The sequence below is a fragment of the Botryllus schlosseri genome, chromosome 12 (genome assembly GCF_051294905.1).
Source record: "Botryllus schlosseri isolate E-star chromosome 12, Bs_hap1, whole genome shotgun sequence".
In the NCBI taxonomy this organism is placed as follows: domain Eukaryota; kingdom Metazoa; phylum Chordata; class Ascidiacea; order Stolidobranchia; family Styelidae; genus Botryllus; species Botryllus schlosseri.
Window position 1 is genome coordinate 10779205 of NC_137247.1, and position 26493 is coordinate 10805697.

The 26493-nt window shown below is 42.3% G+C and overlaps 2 protein-coding genes and 1 long non-coding RNA gene across 3 annotated transcripts in view; 2 read left to right on the forward strand and 1 right to left on the reverse strand.

Annotated features, from left to right (window-relative positions):
- LOC145452288 (uncharacterized) overlaps nucleotides 1–26493 on the reverse strand; it is a 106136-nt gene that overhangs the window by 26486 nt on the left and 53157 nt on the right. The window lies entirely within an intron of this gene.
- Nucleotides 38–19962, forward strand: LOC145452274 (uncharacterized). The gene is made up of 18 exons (XM_080330489.1): nucleotides 38–171; nucleotides 235–318; nucleotides 718–947; nucleotides 1976–2262; nucleotides 3142–3353; nucleotides 5673–5845; nucleotides 6766–7250; nucleotides 8401–8571; nucleotides 8633–8761; nucleotides 9748–9879; nucleotides 10449–10700; nucleotides 11529–11665; nucleotides 12591–12776; nucleotides 13413–13493; nucleotides 14771–14953; nucleotides 15008–15118; nucleotides 16418–16789; nucleotides 18890–19962. Exons 1-18 carry the CDS (start codon nucleotides 49–51, stop codon nucleotides 19223–19225), a joined length of 3684 nt encoding a protein of 1227 aa, XP_080186615.1. The 5' UTR covers nucleotides 38–48; the 3' UTR covers nucleotides 19226–19962.
- The window catches only part of LOC145452277 (choline transporter-like protein 1), a 71312-nt gene continuing 64841 nt past the window's right edge, over nucleotides 20023–26493 (forward strand). Inside the window, exon 1 of the mRNA XM_080330493.1 lies at nucleotides 20023–20034. The gene's annotated coding sequence lies outside the window, so the exon portion shown is untranslated. The remainder of the gene's footprint in view (nucleotides 20035–26493) is intronic.

The window sequence follows — 26493 nt, forward strand, 5'->3', positions numbered from 1 at the left end:
AGCTGCTTTGAATGATGTCAGCATTGTAAATTTAGGCGGGATAATATTATGGCACCTGGGATAGTGTATTTCCCTAAGTATGCGGACATCTCGCCCGAAAAATCCGCAAAAATTTTGCGGCAACTAGAGCTGGAAGCGTACTCAGCCATCATAAGCGCTTTGAGAGCACAGGTATTTGATAAACGACCCGATCAAAGCACGCTGTGGTGTTACTTGGCGTTTTACCGCATTTAGGGAGATTTGTCCAGGGAGAAACGTACTCTGTTGACTGAAATCTGCTCTTGCCTGGGAGTTACAGATGAGCGACACAGAGCCGAAGTAAGTGCACTTTATTTTGAATCGCTCGTCTTAAGTTCTTTGTCTTAAACTCGTACGTCGATGGGATTAGTTAGGTCTTCTAAGCATCTGGTACGGGTGATATTCATGGTGAATTGGTAAAGATACACTGAATTTTGAAATGAACCTGACTATTTCCGACTGACCTCGTTGGTGTAATCTCCGTACCTAGTAAAGAATTGAAAAGAGCATGGTATAGGTATCTTTTCAATTCTCTACTAGTTGCTGACGATTGCCCCTGTTCAGTAAGAAATATTCAGTTCTTTTTCAATATAAACATGGTATTCAATCGTGTACTGAAGCTGTGTACCTCCGAGAGTCGTAGAATAAATGTTGAAACATAGAAAAAGGCACCATTATTCATTTTACCTGTCTGTTTAGATACGACGCGCCGTAAACGATGAAAAACTCGCCACTCTCGCGTTGCGCAATACCGGAAGAGAGTCCGAAGTCGAATGGATCAAGGAAGGAAGACGAAAATTTCGATTGCAAGATCGCCGCTTGCCTATCACCAAGTACACGGAGAAGGCGGATAAGATCGCACAGATGCTCGCGGCGGAAAACGCGCGCCTTACCGAACCGCGGTGCGTGGACATCAATAAAACGAACCAGTAAGTGCGATTTCGCGATGCTGCATAATCAGTATTATCAGTCGAGTGGGCCAGTACTTTTACTTTTTTTGAGTATTCAATAAGGTATTCCTACTGCTTCTACTTGACAACACTACTTGTTTCTGGTGCTTTTAATTTTGTAAAGTAGTATATTTTGTGCGTAGTTGCGTCATCCTAATGTGTTAAATTAGCACCTGTATCGTGGTAACTTAATTTATTTTCGAAAACTGCATCTATTTGTAGTGTCCGTTGTGAACCTGTTTCAGTCAGTAGGCTAACATGCGTTTGGCTATTTCGGAAGTGGAAGCCTCTGATTTATCAGACAATGTATGGCACCCTTCGACCAAACCTAATTTTGAAACTACTGGAGCACTTCTCACACCTGCATTTCTACTTACACTTGTATGAAATTACTCGGCCTCTGGGCAGACTTGGACAACTAGGTAATTCTAGCTGCATAATTTCACTAAATTTGAGCGAAAGCCAGTAATCTAATTTGTGAAATGTTCCTATGCTGTAATTTTAGTTTTAATCTAATTTATTGTTTTCCTGAAAATGCCTTTTTGTCGGAGGTATTTCGCAGCGAGTTAACAAAAATATCCCTCTCGCGCTGGGAAATCCAGTGCCTAGCCGCCATCGCCTTTCTTACACCGTACAGTAATAGTAGTTATTGTGGCGAATAATAGCCTGCTAGTATAGTATCGATCAAAACTGTGTACCGTAGCTCTAATTCTAATTGTGATCTAATTTGGAAAAAGCTGTGCAACGCTAATTGTAATCTAATTTGACAATTCTTCTGTAGCTCTAATTCTAAACTAATTTGGAAAAAACGATGTAGCTCTAATTCTAATTCTAATCTTATTCTGAAAACGTGACAATTTTCTAGTTGTCCAAGTCTGCCTCTGGATATAACTAACTATAGAGTTCAGGAAAGATGAATATTGACTCCTTCACCATTTGCAATGGTGCACAGAGCTTCAGCTCTGCTTCCCAGTTCAAGTTTTCGAGACCCATGTCAAATTTTGCAGCTCTGTCCGTAAGCTGGATCCGCCTGAAAAGCCGCTGGAAGTCGCGGTGCAATCCGGACTGCGTCTCCACTCTTCCCTGTACTGCGTGGGATGTCTGGCGAAGCAAAATCGGCTCGTCGACGCCGGCACCTCCACGTTTGACTTGGTGGAGAAGAAAAAGGTGTTCGACCCCACCAATGCTTCGGAAGACTGCATTCACCTCCCTAGCGGAACTGTCGTCCGAGTGTCTGCGAAGAAACTGGAAAACGAAGAGGCGGACGCTTATTCTTACGAAAGTTCTCCTTCAGGTTATTATTTTCCTCGACTTACCGTGCGTTTGCGAGTTTCAGCATTATTTTGACGGCCGTGTTTTGATTGTGAGCGGTGTAGCGCCCACCGGCCGAGTTGGTGATTGCTGCAATGTATTAAGAAATGGCTTGCAAAGTAGCTTTACTTCAAGATAGCCGTATTAAGAAATGGCTTGCAAAGTAGCTTTACTTCAAGATATCGGTATTAAGAAATGGCTTGCAAAGTAGCTTTACTTCAAGATATCGGTATTAAGAAATGGCTTGCAAAGTAGCTTTACTTCAAGATAGCTCAACGGTGGAGCATCTTGCTTCTTGATCGGTATATCTTGGATTCGACACGCGGCCGGGTCAGACGAAAGACCTGATTATTATTAACACTGGTATACATATCTTCGCGCCGCCGGGATAGCATGATAGGGTACCTAGTGCAAGACTTGAAAAGTCTTACTAGGTTGTGTCTGCACTTTCCTTGTCCAGAGGCATGCGCTTATAATACACTCGACGTAGACTACTTGAGTGCGTTTCGTCTATTTGTGGCGCATTAACTGTTTTGTTTTTAGTAACTACTGATGAGATAAATGAACACGCTGATGCATTTATTATTTTGAAAATTACATTTATGCCACTGTTAAGTCATGGGATGGACCCGAACATGCGTTTTGGAATTTTGTAGGCTGTCACTGACAGTTGACAATCATGGGTCTTGCCAATCTATCCTCCAAACTACTAGACTAATTTTGGTATTCTGTTCTTCTTCTTTCCGCTACTTTCAAGACATTGTCGAAAACAGCTACTACTAATCGGGATTGAGTAGAAATTTACGGTCACTTCTGCCTGTGCTCGGGTATCGTGAATCTTTTTTTTTTTACGTGGGGGTAGGAAATTACGACTTCAGCGGCGCCCCGGAAATCAGCCTGACCGATTCGAAAGCCGGCAAGAAGAAGAGAAGGAAGTCTTCGGGATACGTGCCGCCGAAAGAGGGGGTCGTCACCATACGGCAAGTCATCAGACCGCAAACGGACGAAAACCTTCCCAAATACCCAAAACCTTCGAAGAGACCGTTTGAGCCGCCTCAACGAAGAGATATCTCGGTGAGCGATGCGGTCTGGTGTAGCACGATTACTTGTCCGCATTGAGAAGGGTTCCCTTTGAACATTGATGATTAGTGTTCCGCGTCTACATGTTGAAGTAATCGTTGACTTGATAGGCCAATAATGCGAAACTTGATATAAAAGTTACGCATGTCGTCGTGCATAATTGGTTTGGAGTTGGAGGTTAGATTAAAGTATTGCAGGAGTATTCATAACCCTTACCGCCAGTTACCGGCGACCCTAATCCTGCGATGCCCTGGCCTAACCTGATGGTTTTTCAACCACTTTTGGTGCGCAGGCTACCTGTAAATTTTTTGCATGGCTGCGTGGATTACCACACTACAAAATTTGGGGAGCTGATGACCATAAAAAAGGTGATCGCATAGTATTCAGTTCATGTTGAACCGGTGCTAATCACGGCATCGTATTACAATCTGGTCAAGTTGTTGCCTGAAATGCTACCTGATGTCTAAAAAAGGTCATTTCACTTGCCTAGCCTGTTGATATGGAATGATTAGTCTTTGTGTCACTATTGTGACCTGTGGTGAGCACTAGAAATAAGGACAGATGTTATAAATAAGGACAATGTAGTTTTATATTATAGTTGTAATTTCAACATTGACCTTTCACGGCCACCTTAAAACTAGTCCACGGACTCCAGGTTAGAACTCCTGGATTAACACTTAACTTGGCCCAACCATAACCGTAACGCATTTTACCGTAAATGTATTGTGTCTGCGCAAGAAAACACACTTGCGCCGGACACAAATGGTAAACGTGTAAATATAAGCGTGCGCATACAGAGATTCGCTGATAACACAGTTTATGATCATGTGAAACATTAACTTTGCATACTCATGGGAACACTGATTAGCGGTATTCACGGGGAACCTTGCTCGATCCAGTGTTGGGATGACTCGAGTCATGACTTGACTCGAGTCAGATTCGAGTCACCTTTTTCGTATGACTTGACTTGACTTGACTTGACTCGATGTTTCAGAAATGCGGATTGACTCGTGACTCAAAGCAAAATTCACGAGTCAATTTCAAATCATCAAGTAATCGATGTCGACTAAATCGCTGTATCTTGTATACGTTGGAATTGTTAACGATACGCTGATGTGACCTGTGAGAGCAATCAATTAATCATTCAATGATTATGCGTTGTACCGCCCCTCGATTGTTATATCACAAATAAATTGATGACAACCGCAGTTGTCGGAGCTTCCAGCTTACGTTGTCGTAAACTAGTAGTAAAGTAATATAGCCTACTTGCAATGTATCTCTGTTCTATAAACTGCTCACAGTTCTCGGTGTTCACCTTAACCAACCCTCTTGTATGATTAAAATCGACCGAATATCGTCTATACCAGTGGTTCCCAACCTTTTTCGACCCATCGCCCCCTTTTCAAGGTCAACACCGATCATCGCCCCCCAAATTTTGTGCACCGATAATTGGGCATACAGGCTGTAATCACCGGCGGGTTGACTAAAAAAAAAAAAAAAAAAAGGTCATCTTTCTCTGCTCAGAGCTGAAAATAACGTTTTTTTCTCCGAGTGGCTAGGTGGATGACTAAAAAAAAAAAAAAAAGCCGTTTTGCCGTTTTGACGCGTCATCGCCCCCTTCGCTATTTTCGCCCCCCGTCGCCCCCTTTGTCCATTTTCGCCCCCCTATCGCCCCCTTCGTAATTTTCGCCCCCCTAGATCGCCAAATCGCCCCCTGGGGGGCGATATCGCCCACGTTGGGAACCACTGGTCTATACGATTATAATTGTATATCATGGATAAGTAGGTGGGTAGGGTATTGCACCATATCCTCTTTACAACTACTGAGGTTTCGTATTTTATCCTGTGTTTTGGCGGATAATTCTAGACTTGCGTAGTTTAGCGGTTCTACGTATGCGTGATCGATACAGCGCCTTTATTGCGTGTATAAATCAACTATTTATTCGTCTTTCGATTCGGAATAAGTGAGGACTCCATCTGTATTTAACACAGCATAATGCAATGACTTTTGAATCATGTCTGGTACTTTGAAAATTCAACTTGATTCGACTAGTGACTTGACTCGTGACTTGACTTGACTTGACTCGAGTCACCTCCAAAAATCGAGTGACTTGACTTGACTCGAGTCACCTTTGAAAATCGATTGACTTGACTTGACTCGAGTCAAAGTGTCCAATGACTCGAAATGACTCGTGACTCGAAGGTAGTGACTTGATCCCAACACTGGCTCGATCTGGATAAGAAAATACATCGAAGCCATGCAGTTATCTCCCCGTTGCGGTATTGAACCGTAGCGTGATGGTACTTTCTCAGAGCTCGAGACAGGAAATGAGATCTGACGTTCGGTCGAGCGAAGAAGGTCCGGTCCGGTCTTCCGAGTCTATGGCTAGGAAGAAAAGGAAGTCGTTGGCGCAGACGGCGACCTCGGCTATACAGCATACGCCTGTGCCCCCGGAGCACCTGTACGCGGTCGGTGGCGCCACAGCGTAAGTTCCTTGTCATTTTCGGTGTGGATTGCTCATGGCAACTGCATATCCTCTATTATTTGTTAATATTAAAAATGAAAATTCTCGATCCAAAATTGAAACTTTTGATGTCTATTTTAATAATTTTTTTGTACAAATTTTGACATAGGTCCACTCGATTTTGCACAGCCCTTGCGTCAACCCACATCAGCATTCTGATGTTTTATGTATGGACTTTATGTGTTGAATTTGTAAATCACAATAATTCAACGCATTCACTTTTTAAGACACGTAGTTGAACCACGCAAATTTTGAAAACACAAATGTGTGCCTTGGACTCGACTTTTATCAAAATACACCAGCCAAGGCTGTGTCAACAAAAACAGCTCGTGTACCGTCTAAAAATAGCACATGCAACGCACTCGTATTCTAAATTTCATGCCGATGACGTCATATTTTGTAATACGATTGTTGGTATACGATGTTCTCTTCCAATTCTCTACTAGTTGCTGACGATTGCCCCTGACGAGTGTCAGCCGAAATATTCGGGTTCATTGCAATATGAATATACTATTCAATTGTATAGTGAAGTTCTGTACCTCCAAGAAGCCATTCGCAATAAGCAGACAATCTGCAACTTACAGCAGTGTAAAGTAGGCTTGAGTAAAACATTGAGTCGCTTTGCTATCAATATTGTATTCTATCAATTGGCTGTATGTTCCAACATTTTTGCCCTACAATCGATCCATTCGCGATAACACAAAATTTAACACATTCACTGTTTAAGAATCACACAGATTCCAAAAACACTAAAATTCTTCTTCGAGTTAATAAATTCTACTGCAATAAATGTAGTTCTGAAAGCAATGCTAAAATTTATGTGGCACAATTTTGTGTGTTGTACTATTTTCTGTGTTTATTATTTTTTTGTCCGTCCACAGACCGAGGCACGGCCCGACCCACGAAACGGCCGCCTTCACTCACGGCCCTCCCAGGCCGGACTACATCGTGTCCACCGAGCACTCGCCCACAAAGCGCATAGGAATGCAACCGGGTCACTCGTCGGTATTCTCGTCGAACTATTCGACCACCCTGACGCCGGCCACCTGGCAGATGGCACGCGACGGAGTCCCGGAACCGATTCCTTCTCACCCTCACGGTTTCCGCTATTCGCCCACCAAGCCAGGGTACCGCCCGCAAAAGCCAGGGCTCGGCTCGTACGGGCGGAGGTCGCCTAAAATGCAACACGGCCGGAAGCAAAGGGCGTCGCCGTATTCTTTCTCGAAGAGGCCAGGCGAACCGGACCACGAGTCGCAGAGGGTGGCGAAACGTCCGCCACCGAAAAGGGAACAAGGCGGGAGGTACCCCGACGACGCGACCGGGCCGCACAAAATGTACAGGCCCACGTTCCATCGCAATATACCAGGTGTGTGTGTGTGCGTTAGGGTTATTCAAAATATATTTTTCAAATTACACAAGCTGTTCGGTAAAATTGTTAGGTTGGCTAAAATAAAAGCTACAAGCCAACTTTTTCTCGATTCCAACATGTAGCAGCGAAGCTATTGGAGTTGAAAAAAATTATTTTAAAATTTTTTCAAAACTTTTACTGGCAACCAAAGAATTTGTCTGAAATAACGATGGATAGCAAATTCGGCTTAATTCTGGCCGGTAGAAGCGAATTTATTGGCGGCAAAAATTTTGGATTTTAAATACTGGTATTTACGGTGGCAGTATTTCAAATCCAAAATTTTGTACTCCAATAACGTCACCTCTAAAATTTGAAGAAAAAGGTCATTTTTGAACAACCCCAGTGCTGCTCAATATGCTACTTGTGTTGAAGGCGATGGTTTGCAACCTTTTTCGTTTTGGTGACCGGTAAAATTTTTAAACAAATTTCCGAAGCTGTGAATCTTTAAAAATCAGAATGCATCCAAAATGTAATTACGACAAACGCGCGCAACTCGACAGCAAATATTGGCAAAATCAATTCAATTAGAAATTTTCCGCTGCCTTTTTGATGTTATACGTGGTTCTAGCCAACTACAAGGTTTGGCACAAGACTTCGGCATTGTTTGTGACATACAGTAAGTGCGACAAAATGCGGAAAAAATATGAAATAAATTTTAAATTGTATGTTACATTTTTCTAATTAGTGGACAACATCTAACTTCTTGCATTTTGCAATTGAGATACCGGTATAAAATTCAGATATTTTTGGTTGAGAATCACTTGTTTAATTTAATAGTGTAATGTATTATAATTTTCGTGTGCTAGGCTACTCCAGTGTGCGAATTCAAGGGCTGCTGCCTGCTGTATTATTGACGCTTACACTCGAATATGTATTTTGAATGCTCGAAGGTTTGATGGATTCAATGATCAGTATTGGCAGAGGTTCGCAATAATAATATGATTGCAAAATATGCAGTGATATGGGGTTTCATTCGTAGATCTTATGTCACCAAGACGCGATCCCAATAATAGCTATCTTGTCAAAATGCAAACTCGTAAACCGCTACACAGCTTGTGCCAAGATCAGTACACTTTCGTATCTTTCTGACGGGTGCATTTCGCTTCAGCTCACTACCAATTCAATGACATCAAATCCGAGCATCAGTCCGCGGGGTTCGAAGTTCATCCCGCACGGGAACCTCCAAAGATCCCCGCCCCGCACTCGTCCACCCTGGAAGAGTTGGCCTCGGTGTCTCTCATGACTTCCGGACTCGGAGTCACTACCATGGTTGAAACCGGTACGGCTGTGCGGAAAACGCGATGCGGTGTTGCTAGATTCATATTTCCCGTCTTGTTTAGGTTTGGCTCCTGTGAGCGCGATTGTGTCTCGGGTGACGTCACCCGCGCCGGGGCAAGTGTCGTCTGCCGCGTCGGTGAAAAAATCTGTCAGTTTACCGTTGGTCGTCTCTAGGATTCACGGAGAAGAAGGTTACTGCTTTAGATTGTGGTAGAATCTTGTGAATGTCACCTTGAAAAGTGAAGTTTTTTAGGTAGAAGTGTTCAGTAACAAAGTGCTTCTCTTTTTTGATTGGTTTTGCCTAAAATAACATGGTTTGGTATACTTTTGCTGCTTGGACAAATTTTTAAGCTACTTTTCCTTTTACTTCTAATTCTTCTACAGTTATTTAGACAAAACCACTTACTTTTACACTTTGGATTTTGAAGAGAAATAATTGCGCCTCTTATGAGTGGGCTTTTTGAAGGGCAAAACTCCAGTATACATGTATGAACAATGAACATACTGGTGTTATAGAAACCTGTGTATAATAGCCCCAGTAGCTAAATATACATCCGAGATTGTACTTATTTATTGTGCCATACCACGTAAGTTACTGCTAGAAATTCCAATTAACCATATGAAATCACTGTAATCGCTGTTGAAATTACTAAAAAAGGCCATGTTCCGTGGTGATAGGTGCTCGAAAAACCGGTTTCTGCGTCTGCTTTCCGATGAGTTGACCTTTTTTCGCGTCATATACAAACTGAGCCGTCTTCACGTACATTTTTTGGCCGTGTTAATTAAATTATATCACTGAACGTGATGATGACATTCTCGCCCCCTTGTTTCTCAAAATCGCCCACTCTGGGAACCTATAGTCTTAGAGCTCCACATAAATTTCACGTAGAGCCCCGACTCTCAGTCTGGCTCCAAAATCATGGTACGTATGCAAATTCCTTGTTTCGTTTGAAAATGTGTATTTACTTTCTGTTTTCACTTAAATATTTACGTTACATGTAATTGAGTGGCTACATCCCAAATTTAGTGCTGTGTGTCAATGTGAAATGATATAGGTTAAATACATGGTGAGATTGGCCTCGAAATGACGCATTGTTTCGGCTGTTTGAAGGCATGGCTATCAATTCCCTGTGTGTTGCGATTGTAGCATGTGTCATTTTGCCATGTCGAATTCCAGGGGGATCGGTCCAGGTACAGAAGATAGTTCACTCTCAACCAACGTACGAGGCTGCCTCTTCGATTCCAGCCACGCGGCATCTTTCTGTCATGACGCCGAGCTCTTTCACTACCACCAAATTGAAAATACAAGGTATGACCCATGTTATTGGTGTACGAGGCATTCAGGCAATAGATTTTCTATCAATATTGAAACGATTTGACGCTGCAGGCCGCATTCTTGACTCACATGCAAGGTTGTAATGACTGTAACCTTGACCCGACTTGCACCAATCTGACTCTAGCCCAAACTTTGAAAAATAGTAAAGTTACCACATTTGTATCTTGTCTATCAGCTCCGGTTATTGAAAAAATATGGCCAGGCCAGCAACCGCCTTTTATATGTTTGAATATACATGATAAGAGGGAGAAATGGGTATGTTATGAATGCGAGGAATTCGATGTCATAGTTTTAAAATTGAGTTGAACATGAATTGACCTCGAGACTGAATAGTGAACACACTGTAACATGAACTCGACCCTTTGCACGCCGACTTGGTTTCAGACTTGTGACTTGGAACCTTATGACTTGGTTACCCTTACAGAACTGCCTTCGTGTCAAACCTTGACTTGCTTCTAAATACATCCCCAAGGCCCTGCCTCTTTCCGAAACATTCCCCCATGCCTCGCTGACGACACATGACAGGTACACATTCGTTTCAGGCTCAATCGGTCCGTCGGCCGGCTCCGGTCCACTGACACAAGTCAGATTGGCGGTGACCAACCCAGACATGGGCAGCGTCACCAGCGTTCCCATTAGCTTCACGAGTTCGCTGCCACACGTCATCCCGGCGTCTAGCGCTCACGTGCCCCGGGTCATCTCAACCATCGCCGGAAAAGCGCCCACCCTGCTGAAGTCGTCGTCTGGGAACGTCATCACTGTTACAGCCAAGCCTCTGGCACCTGGGAAGAGACGTGAGTGTTTTAATGGGGTCGACCGCAATAAATTGTGATGGATTTTGAACAGATGTAGCTACATACCAAGAAAGCCATTACTGAGAATGGGCAGTTCCTAGAATGTTGTATATAACCGACAATGAATGTATATTACACAATAAGGACCCTAAACCTAACATTATTGTGTCTTTACTGTACACATAAGAGACATAACATAACGGTAGTCTTCATCGTGCAGTGTGCAGGCACTGGTTGTTCCGAAATAACTTTTTCTTCAGGATTTTGGAGATTCACTGATTAAATTTTAGGCTGCACAGCAAATTTGGCTCGATCCTAACTAGTGGAGGCCGACGCAGCTTCAACCGGCTGGAAGTGAGAGAATCTTGTTATGCACCGTTCTATTGAGCAATTTCGTCGGGTTAACAAGTGAATTTTGATGATATTTAAAAATAAATTTAATAATAAATTCAAAAATTTCATTTGGCTCCGCGTCGGCTACTACTGTTTGGAATTGAGCCGAATTTGCTGTGCAGCGATTTTTTTGCCAAACTAATAATTTAATCAGTGAATCCTCGGAATCCGAAAACAAAAGTAATTTTTGAACAAATCCATCCCAGTATACGTCCATCTCGTTAATATGCTTTCTCACTACTGGCCCATTGTGGGGCACGACGATCCAAGTACTCGAATCTGAGTAACGGAAATAGTACTCCTTCACAGCTAAGTAGCGTGTTGGCTTCTAAGACTGTTGAAGTAGTCGTGGTCGAGTACTTTTAAAAAGGAGCATTCCATGACTAACCACCTCCTGTCAATTTTCCAGTACTAAATTCTGGCGGGTACTTTCAGCATCGGTACCTACGATAGTCAGCGGGGCGAGCATCGTCAAGCCCCAGATCGTTCCGAAAACCAGCATCATCGTAGTCCACAAAGCCGCCGCCGGGTCTAAGATTGGGAAAAGCGTACCTGGCAGTATTTCCGAAGGGGTGAGTAACGCCAGACACGTTTTCGCATGATACTCGCTTTAGTAAAGTGCCAAGTCACAAGGTTCCGGGTCGCAAGTCAATCTCAATATTATAGTTTCAACTCGAGTCGAGTCATTTTCAATTCACCACCGAGTCAAGTCCGAGTCAGCCAGTAAAGGGTCAAGACCGAGTCATAGTGTTTTGACTCGAGTAGAAGTCGTTGTCTTCACTGTTCAGTTTTCACTTCAGTCCAGTTCAACCCACTTTTTTCAACTCAGCTCGAGTGATATAGAATGGCTCGAATTCATAATATCGTAATTTTCCTCGGTCCTAACAGTTTCAGGCCCTATTTCCAAGTGTCAGGATTGGTAGAAGAAATTCCAATAATATGGTGACTGCACTATTCTTCGAAGTTACAATGAAACATCTGTCATGGCTGTCCTAGTCTCGAATTATATGACTTGGTTCGAGTCATGCACAATGACTTGAGTACAAGTCGAGTCACTGCACAAATTGACTCGTGTCTAGTCATTTTTCGCATCTGAAGAAATGACTCGAGTCACCAAAAAATCGTGACTTGAGTCATTACAACCCTATGAAGAAGAGTTAATCCAAGGCGGCTTCTTACGATATTGCAGTGTGCGTCGTCGTGGCTAACATAAAATGACAAAGACGCTACAAATAGATGCAATCTTGAACAGATTATATTCAGTCAACACGATGCGGCAGCTGTTTCGCCAAAAAATCCACAAAGTAGGAAAAGAATGCCGTTTTCCTTGAAGAGGGTAAAATGTTAAATCATAACGGTTTGAGTAAGTATTGAGAGGAGGCAAAATCTGCTTAGGTATTGTGAAAATGTAGGAGTCCTTATTGCTGACCACGTCTATATACGATATAGTTTGGATTTTGAATCGCGTTGCAAGCAACGTTTCTTTGTTCTCGGCAGTCCAAAGTGATCACGGTGACCACAAAAAATCTGACGGCTTCTTCGGCGGACTTTCCAAAGTACCAGTCTGAGAACGTGGAGGACTCTTCATCTGAATCGGCCCTCGGCAGCATTCAAGGTCTGGTGTCCGGGCTCAATCCGACCGGCATGGTGAAAAAAGCGACCGTGGTCGGAATGAAACCTAAAGTAAGCCACAACATAATGTCCCTGATGCTTAGTTTCTGGTGACATAATTCCCAAATCACCGTATCGCATTTTATGAACGTTGGACTAATGTTGTAACGAAATAGTTGGAAATGTTACCTTGAGCTGGATACTTTGTTTAGTCGTATAGTATTTTTAATCACTGTTTTTTGATCTTACTTTCCCTTTATAAACCCACTACTAATCGAGTGCGTCATTTCAGTCTTGCAGATTGATTGTATTATTGCCAGCAGTCCACGATTGTACAACATCCCCAAATTACAACCTAAAAATTCATCTTGACGTAGTCTCTGATTTCATGATGTACCGGTTTCTATTCTACACTTCTGATACGACATTGGAAAAACCAAACTACATTGTAAATTTATTAAAACATTATGATTGCGGTTTATGGTAATCATTACGAACTACAAAGCCGTGAATGGGTGCGGTTGGTTGTTAAGCTGTCTTTGTAGTTGCATTGGTTGGTTTTTGTATTTCAAGTAGAGCTTCTTGGAGGTACAGAACTTCAATATACAATTGAATAGTATATTCATATTGATTCATATTTCAATATGAATATACTATTCAATTGTATTTTAAGTAATCAAACGCTTCATTCAATTCATCTATTTGCAGTTCATCACGATGCCGATACACAAAAAACCTGTCGTCGGCAAGACCAAGATCATTCAAAATATTATCAAGCCGCAAGGGAAGGTATGTCTCCCATATACCTGTTTTCCGTATGTGTTACAATATCGATTGGTGAAGCAAGCCTAACTGTAAGCTGCAGAAGTGGAAAACAACAGGATTGTAAAGGACAACAGTGAATTATGCTAAGGACCAGATACAATATCCAAAGAAGAGCTTCTTGGAGGCACAGAACTACTTCAATATGCAATTGAATAATGCGTTGATATTGAAATGAACCCGAATATTTTCGGCTGACACTCGTCAGTGGTAATCGTCAGCAACTAGTAGAGCAGGGGTGTCAAACTCAACTTGGGCCGCGGGCCGCATTCAAACCTTTTGATTGCTTTAAATTATCCCAAAATGTTACCTTCAAATCCATACCTTAGTTTTTTCACTGCAGTGCTTTATTGTCAAAGCAATACATAATAGTTCTATAGTATACATTATATCACGGATCATCAATAAGGTTCATATAGCAACGACGTTATTCGCAAACAAAAACATGACGATCGGCCCATTGAATACAGCTATAAACCACCGTAACAGTAGTTGGCATGTGTCTATACTCATCCCTTTGTTTTAGTCGTGACACGGCGTTGGCCCCGCATATTCCTTGTGAGGAATGCAAGAGAGTTAACTGTAAATGCGGACGTTGGAATTTAATTTGTTGTTTTAAATCTCTGGAGAACAGAATAGGTATACAGCAGTAGGCCTATACAGCATTGCGACCAAATATATTTGAACTGTTCTGCGTGTAACTATTATATTGTCCATGAACCTTACATACAAAGGTTTCGCATTGGTGGTTTCGCCTCTGTGATTGATGTCATTGACATACTCCTAATGGTGCCTTGAGTGAAACCGCAACACCGCTGTCGGATGGTTATAATGCGGCCTGTGAATATCTGCTGTCTTGGGGAATTATTTACTGGAAGTATTTCTTATTTGAAACCTCAATTTTGTAAGAAATGTGCTGGATAATGCATGCATTTTTGCATGTTTGACACCCCTGTAGTAGAGAATTGTAAAGAACGTTGCACATCAACAAGAGTATCACAAAATATGACGTCACCAGCATGAAATTTAAAAATGTTCGGGTTTATTTCAATATCAATATATTATTCAATTGAATATACAAATTGAGTAGTTTTGCTTTAAAAACGGCAACTAAAAGTGGTAGTCTGATAATATATCCTCTTGTAAGTATTGCGAGTAATCGAAAACTGCTTGAGCACTCTGAAAAATCAGTACTCCGTTACTGTTTGTTGCTGGCTCGCGGCAAATCTTCTCCTTCCGTTCAGGTGTTGATCAAAACGGCCGGACCGTCGGCTCTGTCGCAAGGACAGCTGAAAACGATTCCGTCCGCCAAAATTGTGAAGCCTGTCGAACTGCCAGTACACGGCCAGGACATACTCGCGACCGCTCTAAGCCAGTCGCTCGTCTCTCCTATGGTCGCCAATGACGACGTCGCCGCGATTATACCGGTGCGGTTGGGCTTGGGTAAAAGAAAACCGGGTCTGAATGCTGAATTTTTGCAGTCTGACACTTCGACCTTTACAAAAATCGTGACTTCGACGCCGGCCGCGTCCACGATGAAGGCCATCGCCGCGTCCTACCAGAAAAACACGTCGAGCGGACAGCATATGCAGGTATTCTACCAGTTTGCGCAATTGGGTGCTTAGTTTTTTCAGGGTCCTTCGTTGGTCTTCTCTTTGCAAATCGACGCAATGCCATTTCTAAGATGCCCGCAGAGGTGGTCAAAGAAGGTAGTGCTCGAGTGACAGTAGAACAGGGGTGTCAAACATTCGGCCTGCCGCGGAGCAATTCCGAGTAGATTGAAACATGGTTACATTATCCAGCGCATTTGTGACAAATGTTGAGATGTTTTGTTGGAAATATTTCCATCAAGTCGAGACGGCAAATGTCAAGCATGTCCGTCCATTGTCCAATTGTCCAGTCCGTAGGCCACATTATTATCACGCGACTGCAGTGTTGTGGTTTCACTCGAGTTACCGTTCAGGACCAAGTTGGTAACATTGTATTGTAACCCAAGTTCGAGAAGGCATTAAGTCCGCACTAAGTTCAAAGTTTTATGGGAAATTAAACCAAAAACATAATTAGTCACAGGAGCGACAACGCCAATGCGAAACCTCGCTATATGCAGTTTTCATGTGGAATACATTAAGTTGTACAGAAATATAATTCAAGTATGTGTGGTTGCAATGCGATGTCACTTCCGACTCATAAGGTGCCCAGCCTCCGGACAAACCCGAATCACGGTTTATATACTTGATAATAAAGTATAGGTTTGAGGTAACATTGTTGAATTAATTGACTGGTGCGGCCCGCGAACGATTTGAAGGTTCGAATCCGGCCCGCGACGCAATTTGAGTTAGACACCCCTCCTCGTGTACAAGTCGACGGCACCGATAAACTGCTAAATGAACACGCAAACTCTACTTCAAAGACTATTTACTTCATTTTTTACTTTCACTAGAGTGGTTTTGACATGTCTTGAAATCGCTACTTCACTCGTAATTGAGTAAAAATTTTGGGTAGTGCCTCTGCAGTACATGTCCTTGAGATGCAACACTGACTATCTTAGTGCCTTGCCCTCTGGATAATACTGCCCTCAGTTATAAGCAGAGGTGGCCAAAGTAGTCCCCGTCGCTTCTCAAGTAGAAGTAAGAGTGGTGGTTTACAAATAAGTAAGTAGGTATTCTACACTTATTTTTGGCTATAAACTGAAAACTGTCGAGTAGAAGTAGTCTGAAATCATAACTACTTTGAAACTAGTGTGAGTAGGCAAAATCTACTTCAAGTACTTCGTTACTGACTACCTTTGGTTTTAAGTATATTTGTCGTCTGAGTAGGACGCTTCTTTTATTTGCTGCAATCCACATTATCAATTAGGTTTCTTATTTCTTCATTCTCGCCTTCACACGCAGACCGTGCCATCCGTCTCGTTCACCACGGCGGACAAGCCGAGACTGGTCCTGTCCACGTCTCCCGGCCAGATGCAGCAGCAGCCGTTGCTGTTCACCCCGAACCAACCGCAAATCCACAGGTCCCCGCAAAGCGGGCTGCAGCGTCTGAAATCGATCGCCCAGACCAACGCGGCAAAATCGGCGTTTCCGGTCCCAGCGTCAAAGACCATCGTCACGAAACAGTTGGGGGGTTCGAGTTTGGCGCAGCCGCCCTTGATGCAGCTCAAGATGATCAGTCAGACTGTGATGTCGCAATCGTCGCAGCCGATGGTAGTCGCGGGCGATAAGAGCGCGTCGCAATTCGCTTTGGAAGACGTTTCCGAGCAAAACAAGGTATGTTTTGGCTGGTTTGTAAAGTGGTTTGTCACGAGTCTGGCGCTGGGCGGAATTGCGTGTCTGAGTAATTGTGAATCGAGTATCGGGTGTTGAGTGGTTAAGTATTCCAGTAGTTACCAATGCATTCGACACTGTAAGACCTCTAATACTAATCCTTACCTACCCCGAACCCAAACCCAAATACATAATTACACAGACACACGTATCAAGTGCGGAATTCGTTTTCAAATATATAAATACAATAATGATGCATCACTTTCATGATAATATTTGTTATTACGATTCTGATGCCAAATTCGCCAGGTGCCGTTTATCACGAGTCACGCTCATATTCAGTGCAACATATATTTTCGACTTTATTTACACAAAATTGATACATCGATTACATAACAATAATAGTTATTACTAGGGCGATTTGTTTTGGACATGTCAAAAAAATTCAAAATTAGGTGAAAATTGTACTGTTAGGTCAAAAAAGTCAAAAATTTATACAAAGTGAAGAGTTTGCATTGTAGATTTTGCACTGTTGGTGAACTTATCGTTTGATATTTTACAGCTTATAGTCTACTTTATAGGCCTACCGTTGTAGGCGGCCCATTGTCTGCTCATTGTGAGTCATAAACATTGAAATGAAACAAATAGGTTGACCTGGTGGTATGCTCAATGTACCGCAATATCCTAACTGACTGAGTCAAGACTGCGTGGGCATTGCATGGTTCTTATATCAAGAAGCGCATGATGAAAAATTGTGATGTAGACGCCATTGTCAGAATGAAGCAACACGGTGCGACACCAGCAGTGTACGCACACACAAATTCAGTGTTGTCAGCCAAGAACTGCTGCTGTTAAACGTTCTTTCTCCATTCTTGGCAAGCTACTTAGTAAGGACAGACACTTTCTACCCGAGAATGTAGGAAAGTATCTTTCGTTGTGCTACAACAAATTTTAATCATTTCTACTATAATATGTGATATAAACACTGGAATTCTTGATAGGGCTAGATTTCGTTAAAATAAAGTTTTTGCACGTACAAAATTTGTCAGTTTTCGAGTCGAAAGCTTTTTCAGGTTAAACTACTTCGTAAGGACAGATAGTTCGAACCAGAAATAAAGATAAGTGGTCTAATTGTTACATAATGTGGGAAAACACCTAATTTGCATACGTCAGATCAAAATTTGATCAAAATTAGGTTTTTTAAGGTCGAAAAATGTCAAAATTTTAATTTTTAGATCAAAATCTCCGGTTTTTAGGAAAAAAATTGCCCTAGTTAGTACATTTCCTATGCCAAATGCACTGGTGGCCATTCTGATGCTGAGGTACTACTTAATATGCTCATCAAAGATATGTACCTTTTTAGCAACTATAAAGTGACGCTTGTGTTAGATTTCGTCATAGCACCGATTGAGGTTTCAAGAAGTTCCCAAGTGTCGAAACGGAGACATTTCTCCGGCTGCTAATATTTTCTTCACGGAACTCTCACTCCCAACTCCGACCTCATCTTTCCTGTAAATACACTCGGAAAGCTATACCCTTATCACATTTTCAGTTATTATTAATAACAAAGCGAATCAACCTGTTTATTTGTGTTTTGAAAAAATTGTCCCTGCCCAAATAAATCAAGTTTGTGAGAGTCTGCGTACGTGGAAAACTCTATGACACCCATAACTTCAGCGGCAGTTTTCAGTGACATTCGAGAACATTTGGTTCTATCTTAAAGTAGTCGGAGTCGTTAATAAGCGGCAACTCAAAAATTAATTTCACGTTTTTAGTTATGATTTTTACCGTATTACCAAATGAATCAACATAATTTGTGATAAGTGCTCGCGGAAAGAAATTCGGGCAACGTGAGAAGCGCCATAAATTCACTTTTTGGTAACCTCCAAGAACGTTGGGTTCGATTTAAAGGTAGTCTGAGTCGGAGCATTTTTACAAACTCCGACTCTGATGAGTGTTACAGAATTTCTGTGACTCCGATTGTACCAGCAGTAAATTTAACTTGACACTGAATCCGCAGCTCCGGTCACTATGCCACGTCGTTGATTAAAAAAATCTTCAACACCCCTCCCCATGACATATACCTATTCTTGTCTCGTTCAGGTCGCAAAATTACCCGCTCGTTCCGAAGACCCGGCGCCCCAAAAGACCGGTCCGAGCGTTTCCGTCGGCGACAGGACCACGTTCATCTACCAGTACCACCCCACCAGCTCCCCGTCTTCGTCCGCGTCCCAGGTCGGGGGGGTCCCGGGCGACGTCATAACGCTACATTCCGTCGAAGCCGATACGAAGGTCGACGCCGTGTCGGAAACTTCCAAAAACGTCCCGAGACCAACGGATGACACGGCGGCGCTGATTCGTCCGACGCTTTCTTTACAGTCTGCTGCAGAGGAACCCCACACCGATGTCGCTGGTGTCGATGCTTACCAGTTTCAATGAACCCACAATGTAGATTCGTGTGTCTGCGTGCTGAGTATAGAAATTGGGATTGTCGCTACTTAAGATGCTATGGATTCATTACAGCAATTTTGGGATGGCTCTAGTCGTAACTTGACTCGAATCGAGATTTTTGAACGACCGCACTTGAGTCAAGTCGCTCCCCTAAAATGACTTGACCCCGGACTCACCGTATGCAAAATTTCAAATGACTCGCTTTCGAGTCAAGTTTCAAGTCGTTGAATATTCTACTTTGTGAAGTATTCTGAACTTATCCGGCTGGATTCCGTTTCCTTTTTCGATGCGGTTAATTTCATCTCGGCGACTCGCAAACTGCCAGCTATTTGGCGACTCGAAATTCAAAAAAGTTGATATTTCCGGACTTGACTCGAGTCAGTTTGAAAATTGGCGTCTTGAAAAATTTTTAAATTATTTTCACTCGACTAGAAGGTAGCGACTTGATCCTAGCACTGCATTGCGTTGCTGATGAATTGCTTCTCGCAAAATTATTATTAGCTCGCTCCCTGCATTTATTGCATACCGCAAATTCTGCGCCTACCTGAAGTAATGCACGTATCCTATTCGGCAATTGCCGAGCTGTCGTTGTTTCTGCAATCATGAGGGCTCTGGGCTTGTTCTTTTTTGTGAGAAATAGATGCTGCCACGTTGCGTTTTTTGTGAATAGATGTTGCTATTTTTCCAACTTTACTATTTCCTGGCTATAAATAACAGTTTTCCAACTTCGTCTGGTGTATCTGACGTTGTTTACAGAAAGAACTGCGGCATTCTGTGGTTAGGCAGGTTGTATTATTGTACTGTAACACCTGGAGTAGGGCTGTTCAAAGATAACTTTACTTTTTTTCCGGATTCAAGCCATTCACTTATTAAATTGTCAGGTTACCCTAAAATCAATCAATCAATCAGGTTTATTAATATTTTCACCGTTTCAAAACATCGCAAGACTGCGATACAATGAAAAGATGGGAAGGTGTCGAAACAACTTGGAGTAGTCATTAAGATCAGACACCCACCTTAGCCTAGCTAGGCGAAGTAAATAAGAGGCATGCACACTGAATGAAAAGTAATGCAGAGAATATAAGACGCACGCGACAAAATGAGGTGGCATGTGGCGGAGGGTGAGGTCGATGTTAGGTCGTGGTCCGGTAATCCTGAAGACTGGCTAGTATTGATTTAGAAGATATTGCTTGTATTTCGACTTGAATGCGGACATGCTCGACGACTGTCGGATAGCCGGCGAGATGCTGTTCCACAATTGGGGTCCGGCATACTTGATAGAGCAATGCGTTTTCTTGTATTCAGTCCTGATCACATGGTAGTTGTTCTTCGTTGACGCGCGTGTGCTGTACTTGTGCGCTTTTGTCTCCGAGGTGAAGTAGGGGAGACCGGGGACAATTGTAACACTTTTTGGATTTTCTAATATTACGTGTTGTTCTCGTGGAAGTTTCATTTTCAAAGTTTTATATAAAGAAGCCAACAACTCGATAGTTGATATAAAAACTAAAATGGAACTCAATCAACACTCAATCATGGGAATTTTGGGTCGCGAAAATCGCCGCTCAAATGTTACAATCGCCCCGTACCAAGGGGCAATTGTACCACCTACGGGGCAATTATAACAGTGTTATTTATAACTATAAAAACAAACAAAATGAACAACGAAAACGGGTGCACATTTTGTATTATTGCATTAAACTAAAGAAATAGAAGTTTGAACGCTTCCACGCTACGCCCCATAGAATTTTGGCATCTGAATACAGTATCACCCTTAGTGCCTTCTTAATGAGCTCAAAGTACCACATTCATTCCATCATCTCCCTACACATGTTAGGCATCTTCGGCCAAGGTGCTTTTGTTCAGCGTGCACATTAGATTTGGCATTCGGTCACCTGCGAAGGTGCGAAACCGACCCGGCTAAAATATTTTGGTTGAATGGGCCGATGACAGTGTAGCAAATTGAGAACACAACATTGTGTGGCGAGAAAGCTGATGACAATCTTCTGTTCTGTACAAAATTAAAATGAATTGTCCAGAACAAATGTCAAAATGTAAGTGGGCCATGCTCAAAGTCAGGGGATGAGGATTCAATCATGGGCAAGTTCTTAAATGACCCTTGAAGATCGACACACCAAAATTCGATCAACATGAGAAAGGGGAGCAGAATCACGGAAATAACCGAACCCTGAGATTCACATCAGCACTGCTGTATGGCCGTTCCGACAGATTATCATGTTAGAATTGGTATGGCAATGGTATTATCCGTTCTGGTATTGAACTTATGGCTGTTGCAAGATTGGTCTTCAGTAGATAAATGGTTATAACAAAATATGAATATAGATATTCAGCATTGAAAAGATATTTTTTACGGGGCAAAAGTGACAGAGTGTTACGATTGCCCCTGTCACGCTCGACCATGATTAGCGTCTTAGTATGGTACCTACCAGGCGACGCAAGTCCTAGTGTTCCTATCATCACGGTAGACTATTGTAACATTGTTCCAGCTACATATATTACGTTGTAACTACTTGAGGTACTATCCACCAGAGCAAATTATTCCTGACCATAAAATATTTACTCAATGGTCAAAAATTTCGTTTTTTTTCAAATTATTCCGGGGTTTCGCGTCGTAGCTCAACGTAACTCCAGGTATGTTAGGAGAAATAACTACCGCATGCGCACTCAAAATATCAAGGCGATATCTCCACCCTATTACTAGCGGTGAGGTCGATTGTTACATTTACCCCTATAGTTACATTTGTCCCCGGTCTCCCCTAGTCGTTGAAATTTGAGGGACATTGACCGCAATGGAACTGATACATAAACTTGGCAATTTCTAGCTTCCTTATATCTTCTAGGTTTAGAACACCAAATCTTTTGAGAAGCGATTAATCAGTTGCACATCCAGGCCCCCGTGGGGCTTTGGCAATGATACGGATGATCCAATGTTGAAGTTTTTGCAGTGGGTCAATTGTATTCTTGCAGGCAGCACCCCGACAAAGAATTCCGTATTGTAACTTTGATAGGAATAGAGTGTTGAAGAGTATCAAGAGCACGCTGACTGGCAGAGTGTAGCTAAGGCGGCGAAATAGACCACATACCTTCGATAGTTGTGGTTTGAGTGATTGTATGTGACTCTTCCAGGACATGTTCGAATCCATTAAAACACCAAGGTATAAAAAACGCAGCACACCAAATTTGGTTCAATTCTAACAAGTATAGGACTCCGCAGATCCAATTAATTTGGTTCAATTCTAACAAGTATAGGACTCCGCAGATCCCTTAATTGTATCTGCGGAGTCCTATACCTGTTAGAATTGAACCAAATTTGAACAGCCCTAACCTGGTGTCATTGTCGTACAAAGTTCAGGATCAGTTTGTTGTGAATTTAATAATTCTAAAACACCACAATACTGTGATACAATGATAGATAGGTGTCGAAACGACTTGAAGTCTGACAAGCCTTGTAGGTGGGGCTAGTTGCAACCAAAGCTAGTCGGCTATGACATGTCATCGTTCAATGGTTTTGGTTGCGGCGAAATGTCAGTCCCCATTTTCGGTTTGGCTAACCGGATCAATCTGCCATTACAGTTGGTAAATTCTATAATATAATGATGTTTTACCTCAGCATCGATAGTGCGGAGAATCCCGGTTCAAACATATCGCTACGTAATTTATGATTAGTTCACCATCGGGCACCACAGATATGCGTCCTTTATTCTGCTGAATAAGCCTACAATTTTGTCCTTATTTTATTCGCTTGCCATTACTCAATTACGAACCTATATGTTTCACGTAACTTCCTAACCCATGGCCAGCTACTATCCATACCGATAAGGAGCTGTCAACTGTGAAAGACAGTTTATGACACTCTTGAAGAGCTCCATCTAATCGTGATCTTCATCCTATCATTCGAATACACGTGACGGCGGTAGAATCGCGTATCTGTGCGATCACCGCTAGACGCCGGTATCTTCAATTTCACGCTCTTTGTTGCTATAGTTTAGTTGACTAACCGTGAAACCATGAGTCCTTGATAAGATTTTCACGGTTCGAATCCGAACCGAGTGTTAATTGTAACGATTCGAGTCGAATATATAGGAACTAGTGAGAGACGGATTTTACCAAGTACTGAAATTATGCGCCCGGTGTACAAGCCTCAAAACCTCGCTAGGCCGTATCAAAGCATCAAAAACACGTAGCGCAAATCTAGGCACCTTAGTGGAAATAACATATCTGTGAAGTCATGATCAACCACAGCCCACGGTATTGTCAATATCAGACATAGGAATTGTCTAAAAATACTAAACTCCATTTATGTGGTTACGTAGAACTGGCATTATTTTTATTATCTTTGTGTTCGCATAAAAGGAACGTATTTGAACTTTCCGCTGTATATCTACTCGGAAAAACATACGGTTATTACCTTTTTTAGTTATTATTATTACCATGTGAATCAACCTGTTTTATAAATTAATTTACAATATAAACGAAGAGGTTCTTGGAGGTACAGAACTTCAACATACAATTGAATTGTATTGAACAGGCCGATTTAGTATATCGCAATGCAATATTGCGATATTTTACTTAAAATAACGCAGATTGGAGCCCTTAATATATCGCAAATATCGCACCCCATATAAACCCATCCAAAAGCATTGAAAGCACTGGTTTTGTAAGGAAAAATATCGTAAAATGCACTACTCGTGTAGACACGCCGACAACGAAACGAGGTCCTTTCTTTGTCGAGCAAACAACACTCCTTCAAGAGAAAAATCAGGGAATGCAGCGTTGAACTCGTCTTTGCGGTAGTCGATGAAGGAGAAATCTGCTTCCACACGAGATGTGGTGGGCATGACCGCTGCTAAACCGGCAGCACACTGACGCAAGGATGCAAAACGCTGTCCAGCGGTAGCCCACACCTTGTTGAAGGACGCACTGTGCCCCACCTTCAGCAACGAAGCCTTGAATCTGGGCTCCTTGGCCACGGCCTCTTGCAACAGAAGGTGCTCATGCTCATCTGTGATCCTGACGATATATTAAATCGGCCTGGAAATGAACCCGAATATTTTCGGCTGACACTCGTCAGGGGTAATAGTCAGCAACTAGAAACGAATGGAAAGAATATCGTATATGTATATCAACAAACATACCACAAAATGATACGTCAACAGCGTGGAATTTCGAATACGAGAGCGTTCAATGTACTATTTTAAATGGTACACGAACTCTTTTTGTTGACACAGCCTTGGTTGGTGTACTTTGATAAAAATCTACTCCAAGGCACAAAAACGGCGGCCCCTCCCAACGACACGAAATCCGTCATCTCGATAATTTTACGCACAGGCGGGTATATCCAACATATGTTTGCCAATGGCAGAATTTATGGCCTTTTATTGCTGAGTATCAAACTTGAGCGGATGAGTCAACGGTGGGCCAATACCGACAACCGGCCTTGAAACGGCACATTTTACTTCATTTATAACCCAGTCACAACTGAGCGGCAAAGATTGCTAGATTTTAAAGACCATACAGGTCGTTTCGACATCATCAATTGGGCAAATCAATCTATTTATATAGATGGGAATAACTAAGATTTAGGGTGATCGTCATTTAAAAACTTGGTTTTATTTTAATTCAATTCAGTTAAATATTAATTTCACCGTTTCAGAAAACCTCAGGATTGCGATAAAATGATAGGGGAGGAAGCAGTCGAATCGACTTGGAATAGTCTTTCAATCGTAGGCTACACGACTTCCATTTCTCTGTTCTTGAGTCCACCATCATCACTATGCGTCAATTGCGTCATGCGTCAACCCAGTACATACCAACAGAAAGAATTCGCGTATCATTTAAAAATCGCACACTAACTTGTTTTGTTTAATTCTCTCCGTGCCTGCGTTATAGTTCTCTAGTATCATGAATTTTTGATTTTACAATGTGTGACGTCATAATAAGCGGTGCTAATGAGCGTCAGCTTCGCGAAGAAATATCCAGGGTTGTAACCAAGTCACGAGGCTCCGAGTCACAAGTCAATCTCACTTTTATAGTTTTGACTCGAGTCAGACCGAGCGAGATAGTGTAATGGTTATGCGGTAGGTCGTGGTAGGTCGAGCGGTAGGTCGTGGGTTCGATCCCCGGCCGGGTCATACCAAAGACTCGAAAATTGGTATCCGCAGCTATCCTGCTAGGCGCTCAGCAATCACGGGTAGCATGGAGGAGAAAAAAAAACGGGGGCGCAGACTAGATGACCTCCTGGGGCCGTATCGCAACTCCGTCGTCAAAGCATCTCGATGGTGCAGGCGAAAAAGAATATCATATCTCTCTCTCTCTCAAGTCGAGTCATTTACAATTTACCATCGAGTCAAGCCCGAGTCCAAGTCAGCGAGCAGAGGACCGAGTCTGAGTCATGGTATTATGACTCGAGCCCGAGTCCAAGTCATTGCGTTGACTGCTCAGTTTACAGTTTAAGGCCGTAAGGTACTGCTAGACTCACAGAATTTTCAAATTGCGATATTTTATAAACAGTAAATGCTGGATTCCCAAAAATTGGTGTGTAAGCTATTCATACTAAACTTCATATGCTGTATAAATTTCAGCATTTCACATTGATTCCTTGGGCCCAAATTGGGGGGGAGATTGGTGAATCGGACGGTTGGCACGAGGAAACGCCTGTCTCATCCATGGGTGCTAAGAGATTCTAAGCAATGCTTTATAAAGTGTCCTGAGGCCTCTAAGTACCTGCTGAAATGCGTGAAACTTCCGATTTTAAGAAAATTTTCACGAAATTTTTGTTTGGTACTAGTACGGTGCCGAATTTTCGATATTTTTTCGTAAAATTCAGATAATAAGTACCATAGTAAGTATACTATAACTCCTATAGCAAAAGCAATAGTCTTAGCAGGTAGAACAGTCCTACTGCTTGTACTGAGCCAAGTTTGATCAGGATTGAAGGTATTCTGATATCAAAATTTCCTGTCCCCGTGACACCATATTACCAAAAACTAGAACTGGGAGAAAATCCACTTTGAAAATTGAAAAATATTTTGGTGAAAAAGTAGAGCAGGTATTTGAAATCTGTTGCTTTTAAATGGTGCAGGCATGCTGTATTCAGTACATAGCCAAATTTGAAGACAATTGAATGTGCCTAAATGCAAAATCAGTCATATAAAGTATGAGTGATTTGAGGATTTTTTACTCAAAACTGCTATACCATATTCGAAAAATTTGCAAACCTTGAATTGGACATCAGTTAG